The 21,935-nt window shown below is 32.3% G+C and overlaps 1 protein-coding gene across 1 annotated transcript in view; it reads right to left on the bottom strand.

The window, feature by feature from the left end:
• The window catches only part of mob2b (MOB kinase activator 2b), an 86,813-nt gene extending 68,108 nt beyond the window's left edge, over window positions 1-18,705 (bottom strand). The window contains 1 exon segment of the mRNA NM_001045317.1: window positions 18,307-18,705. Coding sequence (NP_001038782.1) covers window positions 18,307-18,320 — 14 coding nt within the window. The 5' untranslated portion in view covers window positions 18,321-18,705.
• Between the last annotated feature and the right edge of the window lie 3,230 nt (window positions 18,706-21,935).

Here is a 21,935-nt window from a genome sequence, read left to right as displayed (position 1 = left end):
ACATAAAAACCCCATTTCTAATAAGTAGAAAAAAACAATAGACAGTTCTTATACAGGACATCCCATACTATATGTACACTTCAAATGAAATCTTTTTTACTCTAGCGTTTTGGAGAAACGGGGTATTAACATATTATAAAGTGATATAAAATCCCCATTTCTAATAAGTAGAAAAAAACAATGGACACTTCTTATACAGGACATCCCATACTATATCTGTACTTCAAATGAAACCTTTTTACTGCAGCGTTTTGGAGTATTAAGTTACTAATGTAATTCAAAACGTTATAAAGACCCCATTTCAAATAAGTAGAAAAAAACAATGGTCAGTTCTTATACAGGACATCCCATACTACATGTGTACTTCACATGAAACCTTTTTGCTGCAGCATTTTGGAGAAACGGGATATTAACATTATTCATAGTGCTATAAAGAGCCCATTTCCAATAAGTAGAAAAAACAATGGTCAGTTCTTATACAGGACATCCCATACTATATGTGTACTTCACATGAAACCTTTTTACTAAAGCGTTTTGGAGAAACAGGGTATTAACATATTATAAAGTACTATAAAGACCGCATTTCAAATAAGTAGAAAAAAACAATAGTCAGTTCTTATACAGGACATCCCATACTATATATGTACTTCACGAGAAACCTTTTTACTGCAGCATTTTAAAGAGACGGGGTATTAACATAATATAAAACAATATAAAGACCGCATTTTAAATAAGTAGAAAAAAACAATGGTCAGTTCTTATACAGGACATCCCATACTATATATGTACTTTACGAGAAACCTTTTTACTGCAGCATTTTAAAGAGACGGGGTATTAACATAATATAAAATAATATAAAGACCGCATTTTAAATAAGTAGAAAAAAACAATGGTCAGTTCTTACACAGGACATCCCATACTAAGTGTGGACTTCACATGAAACCTTTTTACTGCAGCATTTTAAAGAGACAAGGTATTAACATAATAAAAAATACTATAAAGACCCCATTTTTAATAAGTAGAAAAAAATAATGGTCAGTTCTTATACAGGACATCCCATACCATGTGTGAACTTCACATGAAACCTTATTACTGCAGTGTTTTGGAGAAATTGTATATTATTATATTTCAAAGTGTTATAAAGACCCCAATTTAAATAAGTAGAAAAAAACATTGGTCAGTTCTTATACAGGACATCCCATACTATATATGTACTTCACATGAAACCTTTTTACTGGAGCATTTTTAAGAGACGGGGTATTAACATAATATAAAATACTATAAAGACCGCATTTTAAAAAAGTAGAAAAAAACAATGGTCAGTTCTTACACAGGACATCCCATACTATATATGTACTTCACATGAAACCTTTTTACTGCAGCATTTTAAAGAGACAGGGTATTAACATAATATAAAATACTATAAAGACCGCATTTTAAATAAGTAGAAAAAAACAATGGTCAGTTCTTACACAGGACATCCCATACTATGTGTGGACTTCACATGAAACCTTATTACTTCAGTGTTTTGGAGAAATTGTTTAATATTATATTTCAAAGTGTTATAAAGACCCCAATTTAAATAAGTAGAAAAAAACAATGGTCAGTTATTATACAGGACATCCCATACAATATCTCTACTTTACATGAAACCTATTTACTGCAGCATTTTAGAGAAATGGGGTATTAACATAAAATAAAGTGCTATAAAGACCCCATTTCAAATAAGTAGAAAAAAACAATGGTCAGTTCTTATAAAGGACATCCCATACTAGATATGTACTTCACATGAAACCTTTTTACTGCAGCATTTTAAAGAGACGGGGTATTAACATAATATAAAATACTGTAAAGACCGCATTTTAAATAAGTAGAAAAAAACAATGGTCAGTTCTTATACAGGACATCCCATACTATACATGTACTTCACAAGAAACCTTTTTACTGCAGCAGTTTAAAGAGACGGGGTATTAACATAATATAAAATAATATAAAGACCGCATTTTAAATAAGTAGAAAAAAACAATGGTCAGTTCTTACACAGAACATCCCATGCTGTGTGTGGACTTCACATGAAACCTTATTACTGCAGTGTTTTGGAGAAATTGTATAATATTATATTTCAAAGTGTTATAAAGACCCCAATTTAAATAAGTAAAAAAAAACAATGGTCAGTTAATATACATGACATCCCATACTATATCTGTACTTCACATGAAACCTATTTACAGCAGCATTTTAGAGAAATGGGGTATTAAGATAATATAAAGTGCTATAAAGACCCCATTTCAAATAAGTAGAAAAAAAACAATGGTCAGTTTTTGTACAAGACATTCCATATTTTGTGTGTACATCACATGAAACATTCTTACTGCACTGTTTTGGAGAAATAAGGTATTAACATAACATAAAGTTGTATAAAAACCCCATTTCAAATAAGTAGAAAAAAACAATGGTCAGATCTTATACAGGACATGCTAATCTATGTGTGTACTTCACATGAAATCTTTTTGCTGCAGCATTTTAAAGAAACGGGATATTAACCTAATATAAAGTACTATAAAGACCGCATTTTAAATAAGAAGGAAAAAACATTTGTCAGTTGTTATACAGGACATCCCATACTATATGTGTACCTCACATGAAACCTTTTTACTGCAGCATTTTGGTGAAACAGGGTATTACATAGAAAAAGTACTATAAATACCCCCATTCAAATAAGCAGAAAAAAACAATGGTCAGATCTTATACAGGACATCCTAATCTATGTGTGTACTTCACATAAAAGCTTTTTACTGCAGCTTTTTAAAGAAACGGGGTATTAACATAATATAAAGTACTATAAAGAGTTTATTTTAAATAAGTAGAAAAAAACAATGGTCAGTTCTTATACAGGACATTTCATGCTATATGTGCACTTTACATGAAACATTTTTACTGCAGCGTTTTTGGGAAACAGGGTATTAACATATGATAAAGTGCTATTAAGAGCCCATTTCCAATAAGTAGAAAAAAAACAATGGTCAGTTCTTACATAGGACATCCCATACTATGTACTTGACATGAATCTTTCTTACTGCACTGTTTTGGAGAAATGGGGTATTAACATAATATAAAGTACTATAAAGACCCCATTTCCAATAAGTAGAAAGAAACAATGGTCAGTTCTTATTCAGGACATTCAATACTTTTTGTGTACTTCACATAAAAACTTTTTACTGCACTGTTTTGGAGAATTGGGGTAATGACCTAATATAAAGTGCTATAAAGACCGCATTTCAAAAAAGTAGAAAAAAACAATAGTCAGTTCTTATACAGGACATACCATACTATATGTGTACTTCACATGAAACCTTTTTACTGCAGCATTTTGGAGAAAGGGGGTATTAACATAATATAAAGTGCTATAAAGACCCCATTTCAAATAAGTAGAAAAAGACAATGGTCAGTTCTTATACAGGACATCCCATACTATATCTGTACTTCACATGAAACCTATTTACTGCAGCGTTTTGGAGAAAGGGGGTATTAACATAATATAAAGTGCTATAAAGACCGCATTTCAAATAAGTAGAAAAAAACAATGGTCAGTTCTTATACAGGACATACCATACTATATGTGTACTTCACATGAAACCTTTTTACTGCAGCATTTTGGAGAAAGGGGGTATTAACATAATATAAAGTGCTATAAAGACCCCATTTCAAATAAGTAGAAAAAGACAATGGTCAGTTCTTATACAGGACATCCCATACTATATGTGTACTTCACATGAAACCTTTTTACTGCAGCATTTTGGAGAAAGGGGGTATTAACATAATATAAAGTGCTATAAAGACCCCATTTCTAATAATAAGAAAAAAACAATAGTCAGTTCTTATACAGGACATCCCATGCTATATATGTACTTCACATGAAACCTTTTTACTGCAGCATTTTAAAGAGACGGGGTATTAACATAATATAAAATAATATAAAGACCGCATTTTAAATAAGTAGAAAAATAACAATGGTCAGTTCTTATACAGCACATCCCATACTATGTGTGAACTTCACATGAAACCTTATTACTGCAGTGTTTTGGAGAAATTGTATATTATTATATTTCAAAGTGTTATAAATACCCCAATTTAAATAAGTAGAGAAAAAAACAATTGTCAGTTCTTATACAGGACATCCCATACTATATCTGTACTTCACATGAAACCTATTTACTGCAGCATTTTGGAGAAATGGGGTATTAACATAATATAAAGTGCTATAAAGACCCTATTTCAAATAAGTAGAAAAAACAATGGTCAGTTCTTGTACAGGACATTCCATACTATGTGTTTACATCACATTAAACATTCTTACAGCACTGCTTTGGAGAAATGAGGTATTAACATAATATAAAGTGGTATAAAACCCCATTTCAAATAAGTAGAAAAAAACAATGGTCAGTTCTTATACAGGACATCCCATACTATATATGTGCTTCACATGAAACCTTTTTACTGCAGCATTTTGGAGAAACGGGGTATTTACTGAAAAAAGTACTATAAAGCCCCCATTTCAAATAAGTTGAAAAAAACAATGGTCAGATCTTATACAGGACATTCTAATCTATGTGTGTCACACCTGTTGCAGTGCCCTAGTTTGGACACTTGAGGGCACTAGTTTGTTTTGTAGTTTCACTTCATTTCCCATAATCCTTTGTATTACTGATTGTGTTATGTTACAGCTGTTTTGTGTTTGTTAATTTAGTCCTGTCTTTATAAACCCTCTTGTCCTCTGTTTTAGTTGCCTTAGGATTTTGTTAGCTCCTCACATTTGGTATGTTTGTCTGGTCATCTAGTTTTTGTTTTCGTTAGCACTCTTTAGCACTCCTACCCTGTTTTTGTATTTACTCGTTTTTGGATTTTTGCCTGTTCTCTTGTTTGGACTAGATTTGCATCCTGCTTTAGTTCTGTTTAAGTTTGGAAACCTTTGTCTTTTGGAAACCTTAGTCTTTGTTATAATAAATTGCTGCACTTGGATTTTTTGCATTTTGTGATCATTCCCCATTTCGTGACAATGTGTGAGAAACGAGGTATTAACATAATATAAAGTACTATAAAGACTTTATTTTAAATAAGTAGAAAAAAACAATGGTCAGTTCTTATACAGCACATCCCATACTATGTGTGAACTTCACATGAAACCTTATTACTGCAGTGTTTTGGAGAAATTGTATATTATTATATTTCAAAGTGTTATAAATACCCCAATTTAAATAAGTAGAGAAAAAAACAATTGTCAGTTCTTATACAGGACATCCCATACTATATCTGTACTTCACATGAAACCTATTTACTGCAGCATTTTGGAGAAATGGGGTATTAACATAATATAAAGTGCTATAAAGACCCTATTTCAAATAAGTAGAAAAAACAATGGTCAGTTCTTGTACAGGACATTCCATACTATGTGTTTACATCACATTAAACATTCTTACAGCACTGCTTTGGAGAAATGAGGTATTAACATAATATAAAGTGGTATAAAACCCCATTTCAAATAAGTAGAAAAAAACAATGGTCAGTTCTTATACAGGACATCCCATACTATATATGTGCTTCACATGAAACCTTTTTACTGCAGCATTTTGGAGAAACGGGGTATTTACTGAAAAAAGTACTATAAAGCCCCCATTTCAAATAAGTTGAAAAAAACAATGGTCAGATCTTATACAGGACATTCTAATCTATGTGTGTCACACCTGTTGCAGTGCCCTAGTTTGGACACTTGAGGGCACTAGTTTGTTTTGTAGTTTCACTTCATTTCCCATAATCCTTTGTATTACTGATTGTGTTATGTTACAGCTGTTTTGTGTTTGTTAATTTAGTCCTGTCTTTATAAACCCTCTTGTCCTCTGTTTTAGTTGCCTTAGGATTTTGTTAGCTCCTCACATTTGGTATGTTTGTCTGGTCATCTAGTTTTTGTTTTCGTTAGCACTCTTTAGCACTCCTACCCTGTTTTTGTATTTACTCGTTTTTGGATTTTTGCCTGTTCTCTTGTTTGGACTAGATTTGCATCCTGCTTTAGTTCTGTTTAAGTTTGGAAACCTTTGTCTTTTGGAAACCTTAGTCTTTGTTATAATAAATTGCTGCACTTGGATTTTTTGCATTTTGTGATCATTCCCCATTTCGTGACAATGTGTGAGAAACGAGGTATTAACATAATATAAAGTACTATAAAGACTTTATTTTAAATAAGTAGAAAAAAACAATGGTCAGGTCTTATACAGGACATTTCATACTGTACGTGTACTTCACATTAAACCTTCTTACGGCATTGTTTTGGAGTAATGGGGTATTAACATACTATAAAGTGATATAAAAACCTCATTTCAAATAAGGAGAAAAAACAATGGTCAGTTCTTTTACAGGACATCCTATACTTTGTTTACTTAACATGAAACCTTTTTACTGCCGCATTTTAAAAAATCGGGTATTAACATATTATAAAGTGCTATAAGAACCGCATTTCAAATAAGTAGAAAAAAACATTGGTCAGTTCTAAAACAGGACATGCCATACTATATGCGTCTTCGACATAAAAACTTCTCACTGCACTGTTTAGAAGAAATGTGATATTTGCATAATATAAGGTGATATAAAAACCCAATTTTAAATAAGTAAAAAAGAAAACATTGGTCAGTTCTCATACAGGACATCCAATACTATATATGTACTTCACATGAAACCTTTTTACTGCAGCATTTTAAAGAAATGGGGTATTAACCTAATATAAAGTGCTATAAAGACCACATTTCAAATAAGTAGAAAAAAATAATGGTTAGTTCTTATACAGGACATCCCATACTATATGTGCACTTCACAAAAAGCCTTTTTACTGCATCATTTGGAGACACGGGGTTTTAACATATAAAGTTCTATAAAAAAAAAACATTTTTAATAAGTAGAAAAAAACAATGGTCAGTTCTTATACAGGACATCCCATACTACGTGTGTACTTCACATGAAACCTTTTTACTGCACTGTTTTGGAGAAATGGGGTATTAACATAATAATATAAAGTAATATAAAAACCCCATTTCAAATAAGTAGAAAAAACAATGGTCAGTTCTTATACAGGACATCCTATACTTTCTGCACTTGACATGAAACCTTTTTACTGCAGCGTTTTGGAGAAATTGGGTATTAACATATTATAAAGTGTTATAAAGACCCCAATTCAAATAAGTTGAAAAAAAAAACAATGTCAGTTCTTATACATGACATCCCATACTATATCTGTACTTCACATGGAACCTTTTTACTGAACAATTGAGTATTATTATAATTCAAAATGTTATAAAGACCCCATTTCTAAAAAGTATAAAAAAACAATGATTATTTATTGTACAGGACTTCCCATACTAAATGTTTACTTCACATAAAAACCTTATTACAGCAGGGTTTTTGAGAAATGAGGTTTAACATAATTTAAAGTGTTTCAAAGACCCAATTTCTTGTAAGTAGAAGAAAACAATGGTCAGCTCTTATGCAGGACATCCTATATTATAAGCGTACTTCACATGAACACTTGTTACTTCAGTTTTTTGGAGAATTGGGACATTATTACTTTTCAGATGGATATAAACACCCAATTTCTAATAAGTACATAAAATCATCAGTTCTTGTACATATGAAGACTTCTTACTGCAGAAAGTTCTATAATGACCCAATTTCTACTAAGTAGAAGAAAACATTGATCAGTCGTACAGGACATGCAATGCTATATGCATATCTCAGACGAAGACTTGTTACTGCATCGTTTTGGAGAATTGGGACATTGTTACCTTTTAGATTGCTACAAACACCTCATTTCTAATAAGTAGAAAAAAGAACAGTCATTTCTTTTACAGGACATCACATACTATATGCATACCTCATATGAAGACTTGTTACTGCAGTGATCTGGATTAATGGGGCGTTATTACTCTTCAGATGACTATAAAGTGTCCATTTCGAATGAGTAGAATAAAATAATGGTCAGTTTTGATACAGGACGAATGTGTCAAGGACAGACAGCACATCACAGTTTTCCACAACTCCAAATGTGTCAGGGATACACAAAATTGCAGTTCCCTTCCTGCTAAGGAACTATATTTATTGACCTCCATAGTAATTGTTTTTTTTTTTCTAAAATGGAAGTCAATGGTTACCAGTTTTCAAGTTCATTCTAAATATCTTTTGTGTTCAACCAAAAGAAGGAACTAATAAATGTTTGTAACCATTTGATTGCCAGTGCATAGTGCGTTCATTTTCACTTTTGGGTAAACTATCTCTATGAAATTAACCAAACATATTTGTTTTGTCTTTGTCTTTGTACCCTACATTTGGAGCAGCACCACTCATCATCCCCAACAATATCATTTTGTTATAATGGTACAATAATAGCTTGAGACAGTTGGGATGATGCCATCAACCTAACTGACCACTGAATTGTCCATTGAAGAACTGACCGTTTTTTTTTTTTTACTTATTAGAAATGGGGTCTTGATAGCCATCTAAAAGGTAATTATGTCCCTTTTCTCTAAAACGCTGCCGTAAGAAGTCTTCATATGAGGTACGCCTTTAGTATGGGACGTCCTTTTTAAGAACAGACCATTGTTTTCTTCTACTTATTAGACATTGGGTCTTTATGACACTTTGAATGTTATTATTCCTCCATTTCTCCAAAATGCTGCAGTGACAAGGTTTCATGTAAAGTATGCATATATTATGGAATGTCATGAATGTGAACTGCCCATTGTTTTCTTCTACTTATTAGACATTGGGTATTTAAAGCACTTTATATAATGTTTATGCCCAAATTCTCCAAAACACTGCAGTAACAAGTCTTCATCTGATAAATACATGTAGTAGGGGATGTCCTGTACAAGAACTGACCGTTGATTTTTTCTACTTATTAGAAATTAGGTCTTTTTAGTACTTTAAGTTGATACCTATTTCACCAAAATGCCGCAGTAGGATGGTTTCATGTAAATTATGCATACAGTGAGGGACGTCCTGTACAAAAACATAAAGCACTTTATATTATGTTAATGCCCCAATTCTCCAAAAAGTGGCAGTAAGAAGGTTTCATATTAGGTATGCATACAGTATGGGATGTCCTCTACGAGTATTCAGCAATAGGAAGAGCTGAGCATTGTTATTTTTTTTTCTACTTTTTAGAAAAGGGGTCTTTAAAGCAATTTATAAGTTTAATACCCAATTTCTCGAAAATGGTGCAGTAATAAGTTTTCACATGAAGTATGCATAAAGTATAGGACATCCTGTAAGACAACTGACTATTGTTTTTTCTACTTATTAGTAATGAGGTCTTTATAGTACTTCATATTATGTTAGTGCCCCATTTCTCTAAAAAGTAGTAGTAAGAAGGCTTTATATGATGTATGCAAATTTTATGAGATGTCCTCTACAAAAACTGACTATTTTTGTATTCTACTTCTAAAAAATGGGGTCTTTAAAACACTTGAATTTTGTTATTTCCCAATTTCTCCAAAATTATTTGGTGAGAAGTCTTCACATGAAGTATGTGTATAGTATAGGACGCCCAGTATAAAAACTGGCAATTGTTTTCTTCAACTTATTAGAAATGGGGTCTTTATAGCACTTTGTAATATGTTAATATCCCATTTCTCGAAAATGCTGCAGTAAGAATAATCCATGTGAAGTATGCATATAGTATGGGATGTCCTATATAAGAACTGACCAATGTTTTTTTCTACTTATTTGACATGCGGTCTTTGTAGCACTTTATAATAGGTTAATACCCCATTTCTTCAAAATGCTGCAATAAAAAGGTTTCATGTGAAGTACACACATAGTATGGGATGTCCTATATATGAACTGACCATTGTTTTTTCTACTTATTTGAAATGGGGTCTTTATAGCACTTTGTAATATGTTAATACCCTGTTTCTCCAAAACACTGAAGTAAAAAGGCTTTATGTGAAGTACACATATAGTATGGAATATCCTGTATAAGAACTGACTATTGTTGTCTTCTACTTATTTAAACTGTGGTCTTTATAGCACTTTATAATGGGTTAATACCCCATTTCTCGAAAATGCTGCAGTAAAAAGGTTTCATGTGAAGTACATATATAGTTACATATATATTATTGGATGTCCTATATAAGAATCAACCATTATTTTTTTCTACTTATTTAAAATGCGGTCTTTATAATACTTTATATTATGTTAATACCCCGTTTCTTTAAAATGCTGCAGTAAAAAGATTGTATGTGAAGTACATACACACATAGTATGGGATGTCCTGTATGAGAACTGACAATTGTTTTTTTCTACTTGAAATGCGGTTTTTATAGCACTTTATATTAGATCTATACCCCATTTCCCCAAAGCAGTGCAGTTAGAAGGTTTAGTGTGAAGTACACATATAGTATAGGATGTCCTGTATAAGAATTGACCATTGTTTTTTCTACTTATTTGAATAGAGGTTTTTATAGCACTTTATAATAGGTTAATACCCCCGTTTCTTTAAAATGCTGCAGTAAAAAGTTTTCATGTGAAGTACACACATAGATTAGGATGTCCTATATAAGAACTGACCATTTTTTTTTCTACTTATTTGAAATGGGGTGTTTATAGTACTTTATATTATGTTAATAGCCAGTTTCTTTAAATTGCTGCAGTAAAAAGGTTTCATGTGAAGTACATAAATAGTATGGGATGTCCTGTAAAAAAAACTGATCATTGTTTTTTCTACTTATTTAAAATTAAGTCTTTATAGTACTTTATATTATGTTAATGCCCCGTTTCTTTAAAATGCTGAAGTAAAAAGGTTTCATGTGAAGTACATATATAGTTTAGGATGTCCTGTATAAGAACTGACCATTGTTTTTTCTACTTATTTGAAATTAGGTTTTTATGTCACTTTATAGTATGTTAATACCCCATTTCTTTAAATGCTGCAGTAAAAAGGTTTCATGTGAAGTACACATATATTATGGGATGTCCTGTATAAGAACTGACCATTGTTTTTTTCTACTTATTTGAAATGGGGTCTTTATAGCACTTTATATTATGTTAATACCCCTTCTCCAAAATGCTGCAGTAAAAAGGTTTCATGTGAAGTACACATATATTATGGGATGTCCTGTATAAGAACTGACCATTGTTTTTTTCTACTTATTTGAAATGGGGTCTTTATAGCACTTTATATTATGTTAATACCCCTTCTCCAAAATGCTGCAGTAAAAAGGTTTCATGTGAAGTACATATATAGTATGGTATGTCATGTATAAGAACTGACCATTGTCTTTTTCTACTTATTTGAAATGGGGTCTTTAAAGCACTTGATATCATGTTAATACCCCCTTTCTCCAAAATGCTGCAGTAAAAAGGTTTCATGTGAAGTACACATATAGTATGGTATGTCCTGTATAAGAACTGACCATTGTTTTTTTCTACTTATTTGAAATGCAGTCTTTATAGCACTTTATATTATGTTAATACCCCCTTTCTCCAAAACGCTGCAGTAAATAGGTTTCATGTGAAGTACAGATATAGTATGGGATGTCCTGTATAAGAACTGACCATTGTCTTTTTCTACTTATTTATAATGTGGTCTTTATAGCACTTTATATTATGTTAATACCCCCTTTCTCCAAAACGCTGCAGTAAATAGGTTTCATGTGAAGTACAGATATAGTAAGGGATGTCCTGTATAAGAACTGACCATTGTCTTTTTCTACTTATTTGATATGGGGTCTTTATAGCACTTTATATTATGTTAATACCCCCTTTCTCCAAAATGCTGCAGTAAAAAGGTTTCATGTGAAGTACACATATAGTATGGTATGTCCTGTATAAGAACTGACTATTGTTTTTTTCTACTTATTTGAAATGGGGTCTTTATAGCACTTTATATTAGGTTATTACCCCAATTCTCCAAAACAGTGCAGTAAAAAGTTTTTATGTGAAGTACACATAAAGTAAGGGATGTCCTGAATAAGAACTGACCATTGTTTCTTTCTACTTATTGGAAATGGGGTCTTTATAGTACTTTATATTATGTTAATACCCCGTTTGTCCAAAACAGTGCAGTAAGAAAGTTTCATGTCAAGTACATAGCATGGGATGTCCTATGTAAGAACGGACCATTGTTTTTTTCTACTTATTGGAAATGGGCTCTTTATAGCACTTTATCATATGTTAATACCCTGTTTCCCAAAAATGCTGCAGTAAAAATGTTTCATGTGAAGTGCACATATAGTATGGGATGTCCTGTATTAGAACTGACCATTGTTTTTTTCTACTTATTAGAAATGGGGTTTTTATGTCACTTTATAATAGGTTAATACCCAGTTTCTCCAAAACGCTGCAGTAAAAAAGATTTCATGTGAAGTGCACATATAGTACAGGATGTCCTGTATAAGAACTGACCATTGTTTTTTTCTACTTATTAGAAATGGGCTCCTCATAGCACTTTATAATATATTATTACCCTGTTTCTCCAAAACGCTGCAGTAAAAAGGTTTCATGTGAAGTGCACATAGTATGGGACAACCTGTTTAAGAACTGACCATTGTTTTTTTCTACTTATTGGAAATGGGCTCTTTATAGCACTTTATCATACGTTAATACCCTGTTTCCCAAAAACGCTGCAGTAAAAATGTTTCATGTGAAGTGCACATATAGTATGGGATGTCCTGTATAAGAACTGACCATTGTTTTTTTCTACTTATTTGAAATGGGGTCTTTTTAGCACTTTATATTATGTTAATACCCCCTTTCTCCAAAATGCTGCAGTAAAAAGGTTTCATGTGAAGTACACATATGGTATGGTATGTCCTGTATAAGAACTGACCATTGTTTTTTTCTACTTATTTGAAATAGGGTCTTTGTAGCACTTTAAATTGGCTTAATACCCCGTTTCTCCAAAATGCTGCAGTAAAAAGGTTTCATGTGAAGTACATATATAGTATGGTATGTCATGTATAAGAACTGACCATTGTCTTTTTCTACTTATTTGAAATGGGGTCTTTAAAGCACTTTAAATTATGTTAATACCCCCTTTCTCCAAAATGCTGCAGTAAAAAGGTTTCATGTGAAGTACACATATAGTATGGTATGTCCTGTATAAGAACTGACCATTGTTTTTTTTTACTCATTTGAAATGCGGTCTTTATAGCACTTTATATTATGTTAATACCCCCTTTCTCCAAAACGCTGCAGTAAATAGGTTTCATGTGAAGTACAGATATAGTATGCGATGTCCTGTATAAGAACTGACCATTGTCTTTTTCTACTTATTTTAAATGGGGTCTTTATAGCACTTTATCTTATCTTAATACCCCCTTTCTCCAAAATGCTGCAGTAAAAAGGTTTCATGTGAAGTACACATATAGTATGGTATGTCCGGTATAAGAACTGACCATTGTTTTTTTTCTACTTATTTAAAATAGGGTCTTTATAGCACTTTATATTGGCTTAATACCTCGTTTCTCCAAAATGCTGCAGTAAAAAGGTTTCATGTGAAGTACATATATAGTATGGTATGTCATGTATAAGAACTGACCATTGTCTTTTTCTACTTATTTGAAATGGGGTCTTTATAGCACTTTATATTATGTTAATATTCCTTTTCTTTAAAATGCTGCAGTAAAAAGGTTTCATGTGAAGTACACACATAGATTAGCATGTCCTGTATACGATCTGACCATTATTTTTTTCTACTTATTTGAAATGGGGTTTTTATACAACTTTATGTTATGTTAATACCTCATTTCTCCAAAACAGTGCAGTAAGAATGTTTCATGTGATGTACACACAAAATATGGAATGTAGTGTACAAAAACTGACCATTGTTTTTTTCTACTTATTTGAAATGGGGTCTTTATAGCACTTTATATTATGTTAATACCCCATTTCTCTAAAATGCTGCAGTAAATAGGTTTCATGTGAAGTACACATATAGTATGGGATGTCGTGTATAATAACTGACCATTGTTTTTTTCTACTTATTTAAATTGGGGTCTTTATAACACTTTGAAATATAATATTAAACAATTTCTCCAAAACGCTGCAGTAATAAGGTTTCATGTGAAGTCCACACATAGTATGGGATGTCCTGTGTAAGAACTGACCACTGTTTTTTCTACTTATTTAAAATGCGGTCTTTATAGTATTTTATATTATGTTAATACCCCGTCTCTTTAAAATGCTGCAGTAAAAAGGTTTCATGTGAAGTACATATATAGTATGGGATGTCCTGTGTAAGAACTGACCATTGTTTTTTTCTACTTATCGGAAATGGGGTCTTTATAGGACTTTATTTTATGTTTATACCCCATTTCTCTAAAATGCTGCAGTAAATAGGTTTCATGTGAAGTAGAGATATAGTATGGGATGTCCTGTATAAGAACTGACAATTGTTTTTTTCTACTTATTTAAATTGGGGTCTTTATAACACTTTGAAATATAATATTAAACAATTTCTCCAAAACACTGCAGTAATAAGGTTTCATGTGAAGTCCACACATAGTATGGGATATCCTGTGTAAGAACTGACCATTGTTTTTTTCTACTTATTTAAAATGCGGTCTTTATAGTATTTTATATTATGTTAATACCCCGTCTCTTTAAAATGCTGCAGTAAAAAGGTTTCGTGTGAAGTACATATATAGTATGGGATGTCCTGTGTTAGAACTGACCATTGTTTTTTTCTACTTATTTAAAATGCGGTCTTTAAAGTATTTTATATTATGTTAATACCCCGTCTCTTTAAAACGCTGCAGTAAAAGGTTTCATGTGAAGTGCACATAGTATGGGACGTCCTGTTTAAGAACTGACCATTGTTTTTTTTCTACTTATTGGAAATGGGCTCTTTATAGCACTATAAAATATGTTAATACCCCCTTTCTCCAAAATGCTGCAGTAAAAAGGTTTCATGTGAAGTACACATATAGTATGGTATGCCCTGTATAAGAACTGACCATTGTTTTTTTCTACTTATTTGAAATAGGGTCTTTATAGCACTTTATATTGGCTTAATACCCCCTTTCTCCAAAATGCTGCAGTAAAAAGGTTTCATGTGACGTACATATATAGTATGGGACGTCCTGTATAAGAACTGACCATTGTTTTTTTTCTACTTATTGGAAATGGGCTCTTTATAGCACTATAAAATATGTTAATACCCCCTTTCTCCAAAATGCTGCAGTAAAAAGGTTTCATGTGAAGTACACATATAGTATGGTATGCCCTGTATAAGAACTGACCATTGTTTTTTTCTACTTATTTGAAATAGGGTCTTTATAGCACTTTATATTGGCTTAATACCCCCTTTCTCCAAAATGCTGCAGTAAAAAGGTTTCATGTGAAGTACATATATAGTATGGGACGTCCTGTATAAGAACTGACCATTGTTTTTTTCTACTTATTTGAAATGGGGTCTTTAAAGCACTTTATATTATGTTAATACCCCCTTTCTCCAAAATGCTGCATTAAAAAGGTTTCATGTGAAGTACACATATAGTATGGTATGTCCTGTATTAGAACTGACCATTGTTTTTTTTCTACTTATTTGAAATGCGGTCTTTATAGCACTTTATATTATGTTAATACCCCTTTCTCCAAAACGCTGCAGTAAATAGATTTCATGTGAAGTACAGATATAGTATGGGATGTCCTGTATAAGAACTGACCATTGTCTTTTTCTACTTATTTGAAATGGGGTCTTTATAGCACTTTATATCAGGTTATTACCCCGTTTCTCCAAAACAGTGCAGTAAAAAGTTTTTATGTGAAGTACACATATAGTATGGGATGTCCTGAATAAGAACTGACCATTGTTTTTTTCTACTTATTGGAAATGGGGTCTTTATAGTACTTTATATATGTTAATACCCCATTTCTCCAAAACAGTGCAGTAAGAAAGTTTCATGTCAAGTACATAGTATGGGATGTCCTATGTAAGAACTGACCCTTGTCTTTTTCTACTTATTAAAAATGGGGTCTTTGTAACACTTTAAATCATATTAATATACAATTTCTCCAAAACAGTGCAGTAAGAAGGTTTAATGTGAAGTACACATATAGTACGGGATGTCCTGTATAAGAACTGACCATTGTTTATTTCTACTTATTTAAAACGGGGTCCTTATATTACTTTATACTATGTTAATTCCCCCGTGTCTTTAAAATGCTGCAGTAAAAAGCTTTCATGTGAAGTACACATAGAGATAAGGGTGTCGTGTATAAGATCTGACCATTGTTTTTCTCTACTTATTTGAAAGGTGGACTTTATAGTACTTTTTTCTATGTTAACACCCTGTTTCTCTAAAATGCTGCAGTAAAAAGGTTTCATGTGAAGTACAGATATAGTATGGATGTCCTGTAAAGGAACTGACCATTGTTTTTTTTCTACTTATTTGAATTGGGGTCTTTAGAACACTTTGAAATATATTATATACAATTTCTCCAAAACACTGCAGTAAAAAGGTTTCATGTGAAGTACACATATAGTATGGGATGTCCTGTATAAGAACTGACCATAGATTTTTTTCTACCTATTTAAAATGTGGTCTTTATAGTATTTTTCGTTATGTTAATACCCCGTTTCTTTAAAATGCTGCAGTAAAAACGCTTCATGTGAAGTACAGATATAGTATGGGATGTCCTGTATAAGAACTGTCCATTGTTTTTTTCTACTTATTAGAAATGGGGTTTTTATATCACTTTAAAATAGGTTAATACCCAGTTTCTCCAAAACGCTGCAGTAAAAAAAGATTTCATGTGAAGTACACATATAGTATGGGATGTCCTTAATAAGAACTGACCATTGTTTCTTTCTACTTATTCGAAATGGGGTCTTTATAACACTTTATATTATGTTAATGTCCCACTTCTCCAGATTGCTAGAGTAAGAAGTGTTTATATGTAGTATGCATATTGTATGTGATGTTCTGTACAGGAACTGATCATTGTTTTTTGTCTATTTATTGAAAATTGGGTCTTCATAACACTTTGAGTAATGTTAATGCCCAATTTCTCCAAAATGCTGCAGTAACAAGTCTTTATATGAGGTTTAGTATGGGATGTCCTGTATAAGACCTGACTATTGTTTTTTTTCTACATCTTTTAAATGATCAATTTTTTTCCAAATTGCTGCAGTAAAAAGGATTCATATGTTGTATATATGCATATAGCATGGGACATCTAGTATCAGACCTGATCACTCTTTTATTTAACTTATTCCAAACAATGTATTTATAACACTTTAAAGACTTTATAGCTCATTAATTGCCCATTTCTCCAAAATGCTGCAGTAAGTTATTATGAGATATGCATATAATATTGGATGTCCTGTCCATAGTTTTCTTCTGTTAACTTAAATGAGGTCTTTCACATGAGGTATGCATGTACATCCTGTATCAGAACCAAACTTTGGGGTTTTTTTTCTACTTATTTCTTTATAGGACTTTAAAGTGTGTTAATGGTACATTTCTCCAAAATGCTGCAGTAAAACAGGCTTCATATGATGTATGCTTAGTATTTGACTTCCTGCATCGATCTTATTGTTGTTCTATTCTACTTATAACAATAAGGTCTTTACAGTCATCTAAAGTGTAATAATGCCCCATATCCCATATACTGAAAGAAACATAACCTTTTAAATCCCCTTTAAATAAAATAAACATATATTTGTAATTCAAACAATGTTTTGTTGGACTACTTTATGATTGTTTTCACTTTCTGAGGTTAGCCACGTTGTATAAAATTGCATTTAACCTTATTTGCAATGTACTGTAGTTGGCTAGGAGAAGTAGAAACGCATTCTGTGTATTTAGAAATCGTATATTTATTCTGTCCGTTTGATCTGCTATAAAATCATTTGAAGCAAAAAGATAGACTTGAGGAAATTAAAGGTAAGCCCAGAAAGCAATTTCTTAAAATAACAACAGTCAAAAAAGCTAATAAATTGTTTAATAAAGCATACGTGGGAGGAAAGGGGGATAAACTTATATTTCGTTGTCATCTCTCTGTTCTGGGCGAAATGGGTGCTCTGTGAGCGCTCTCTGTGTGGCTGCTGACATTACCGTAATGATAATAATACGCGCGCACCGAAATATAAAGCGCGGCTGGCTTGACTGTGTTTTTCCGAACCGCGGCTGGCTTGACCGCAGTTATATTATGACTACACACTGCTAACGAGGTGGGATACGGGCTCGTTTAGCGGCAGATTTTGTGGTTTGTGTTGGTTAAAAGGCTCAGCGGTGTAATAATTAACGCAAATATACTCACATGAACCACTCCATGACGACGGGAAGCGGGGCTGCGGTGGCCGCTTGTCCTCCGGGTAGCCCGAGCTAGCAGTGCGGCTCCGCGGCTTTCTGCGGCGACTAATCCCTGGTTCTGGAGCTCGGCGAACGGTAAGCGCGTTAGTGTCTGGCGGCGGAGAGCGGGCGGCGGGGCCGGTGGATGAGCTCCAGCGCTCCGGTCGAGCACCGCATTGACTTTGACGTTTGGCGAAGGAGAGTTTCTGGCGTAAATCTGCGCTAATCTCCGCGCCGCTGCTCGCCGGGGAATGGCGGCTGTCCGCTCAGCAGAGCATCGCGCTGCACCGGGCTCGCTGTCGGGTCGGTACTGGGACCGGGGCTCTCGCTCTCAGCTTGTAGGGCAACCGGACTGGCTGTTTTCAAGCTCTGCCATATACAGGAAATCCGGAAGTAAACACAGGTTCGATGCCGACCCCCTCTCTCCCGGGATGTGGTCGATGGACGAAGGCAAGCTGGGATATGTAGTTCTTCCTGAACTATGAGGACTACACGCTGACGTCTTAAATGACGTACTTTTTTGCGATTTTATCCTCACCGATTTAAAGAAAAGGTCTAGTTTGGACGTTGGACAAGAACAAACCGAGTTTACAGTTTTTAAAAGTAACAGGGTTGTAGAGGTATTATTGTAAATGATCTTTTTAAATAATTTAAATCTGAATTTTGTTGCAATAGAAACTGAAAATCTAAAAATCTCCAGTATATTTCAACATATATTTATATAGCATACGGATATTTATTTATTTATATGTTTATTTAAATGTATGAATTAATTGAACAGAAAACGTTATTGTTTTTAAATGTTTTCTATTGTTTTATTGTTAAACATTTTTATTTGCATGATATAAACATATGTATTTATTAACTAATGCTCTAATTTAGCTTTGATATTACTATTGCTACTTGTTATAATTGATTTAAAATGTATTTGTTATTTATTACTTACAAGATATTGCAATAGTATGTGAAAAAGCTAAAACATTGATTGGTCAGTTTAAATGTGACATTAAATGAAAAGGATTTGCTTTGGATTGCTTGATTTTTCCTTTCCTTCATTTCATTAAAGTTGCAAAAAAGTGCTATATAAATACTAAATAGAACAATTAAGAGCATTTGATGCTTCAGATACACACATTGAATTGTTCCTATTGCAATACATTTGTCTTTTCCCATTATACACTAAAATATTTTATTAAATATCACAGTTGATGCAAATTATGTGTCTTAATTTTCTTTATTGTAAACAACTGTTCAAATAGAATTATGAACTGTATGATTAATGGACAGGATGTTATTTAAATAATTTCTAATAATAATAATAATAATAATAGATAATAATAATAATTAATATTAATGATATTTATAACAATAGCAAAAAAGAAAGATGATGATGATGATGAATCAAAGATACCTTTGCCTTTCCCATTTTATACAAAATAAAAAAACTGTTTACAATAAAGAAAATAAACACATAATTTGCAACAACTGTGATATTTAATAAAATTGTTTAGTATATAATGGGAAAGTAGATATGTATATATATATATATATATATATATATATATATATATATATATATATATATATATATATATATATATATATATATTTATTATTATTATTATTACTATATATTTTTTAAAAACAAAGTTTGTTCACTCCCAAATTGCTCTGACTGACGCACAGTTTTAGTTCTTTCCTGTTACAGTAAATCCTGCATCCTGTTCATTTTCTCACCATTGTGTAAACAATCGAGCTGTAATGGTTACACCGCCTGAATGAGATATGTCATATTTGCACAAATATGGTGTTTCCTTTCATAAAAACATTCCCTTCTAAAAGTTACAGAATTTAATAGGCATTACACGACAAAACAGTGTTGACTCAGTTTTACAGAACCCACATGTAAACATAATACTGTAGTGTTTTTAAACCATACTGCGGTAGAGTACTTGGATTCATCTGCTGTGGTGATTCTACAGTTGCTATGGTAACACAACAACTATAGTAACTGAGCTGTTGTGGTGATTCTACAGTTGCTATGGCAACACAACTATAGTAATTGATCTGTTGTGGTGATTATACAGTTGCTATGGTAACACAACAACTATAGTAAGTGATCTGTTGTGGTTATTCTATAGTTGCGATGGTAACACAACTAATTGACCTGTTGTGGTGATTCAACAGTTGCTATGGAAACACAACAACTATAGTAATTGATCTGTTGTGGTGATTCTACTGTTGCTATGGAAACACAACAACTATAGTAATATAAACAAATGACCCAATACTGTATCTTTCTACAACTATAGGGTGTATTTTACCCCAATACACCCCCGTTTAATGTAAAAACTAACATAAATGGCAATTATATTATCTGTACAATTATATGTAAAATATTACAGGTTTTCAGTGCACTATAGCTTATACTACAGTATGCACTTTATACAGTGTAATAGACTTTAGAGAGAAACGATAAACGCTGTTTATTATACATCACTATAGTATTTTCACCCAGCAGAGGGCGACATTCATCATCAAAATCACCAACACCGTCCCGTGCTCTGCTCTCACAGGCTGTTGACGTCTTAAGTTACTGTTCATCTCTATCTGAAATATGCTTAATTTCTATTGGATTTAAATGCAACTCAAGATCAATAACAGAATTAGGAGACATAAAGTTAGCTCTAAATCATTATTTTGGTGTCATATTTTGGTCTTTGTAATGTTAAAATGTACAGAGGAGCTCAAAGCAAATGGGATATATGCACAGCTACACTCAAAAAAAGTGTTTGCTGTTTGTTCAAACTACTACTAATTTTAAATTGTTTCATGTTCAATCAACTTAAATTTTTAAATAAAAAAACTTATAAGTTAAATGAATTCATTCAAGTTTTCCCCAACACAAATTGATTGTGTAGATCCTAGCATTTTTACAGTGTAGTGTTTTCAGCCAATGATAAACTTCCGTTCATTCATTCATTCATTCATTCATTTTCTTGTCGGCTTAGTCCCTTTATTAGTCCAGGGTCGCCACAGCGGAATGAACCGCCAACTTATCCAGCAAGTTTTTACGCAGCGGATACCCTTCCAACCACAACCCATCTCTGGGAAATGATCAACTTCCAGAGAAAGGTTAATGTGGCTATTTTAAATTTCACAGCATCAATGTTGTAATTTAGAAGATCATTTTAAAGATTATTGATTTTTGAAGAAACTAGACTTAAACACGGCAAATGTAATGGCATGACTGAAAATTAAAAGTTCTTGTACATATAACCTATTTACAGAAATTTATTTATTTATTTATTTATTTATTTATTTATTTATTTATTTAATTATTGATTTATTCTTATCATTGAAGTTGCAAAATCAAAACACAGAAATAATCATATTTACATATTAACATTTATATATTAATTTATATATTTATATATAAATATATTTGCATGATATTAATATATTTTTATCTATTTATTCATTACTTTATTCATTCATTTTCCCCCTATCATTGAAGAATAACACAAAAATAATCCCATTCACAGAAATAATCATAAAGCTATAAATGTTGCTTCTGTTATTTTCCAGTGTTTGTCC

Source organism: Danio rerio, chromosome 18 (genome assembly GCF_052040795.2).
Source record: "Danio rerio strain M-AB ecotype USA chromosome 18, GRCz13ab, whole genome shotgun sequence".
NCBI lineage: Eukaryota > Metazoa > Chordata > Actinopteri > Cypriniformes > Danionidae > Danio > Danio rerio.
Note: the sequence above shows the minus strand (reverse complement) of the source record. Positions and strands in the feature narration are given on the sequence as shown.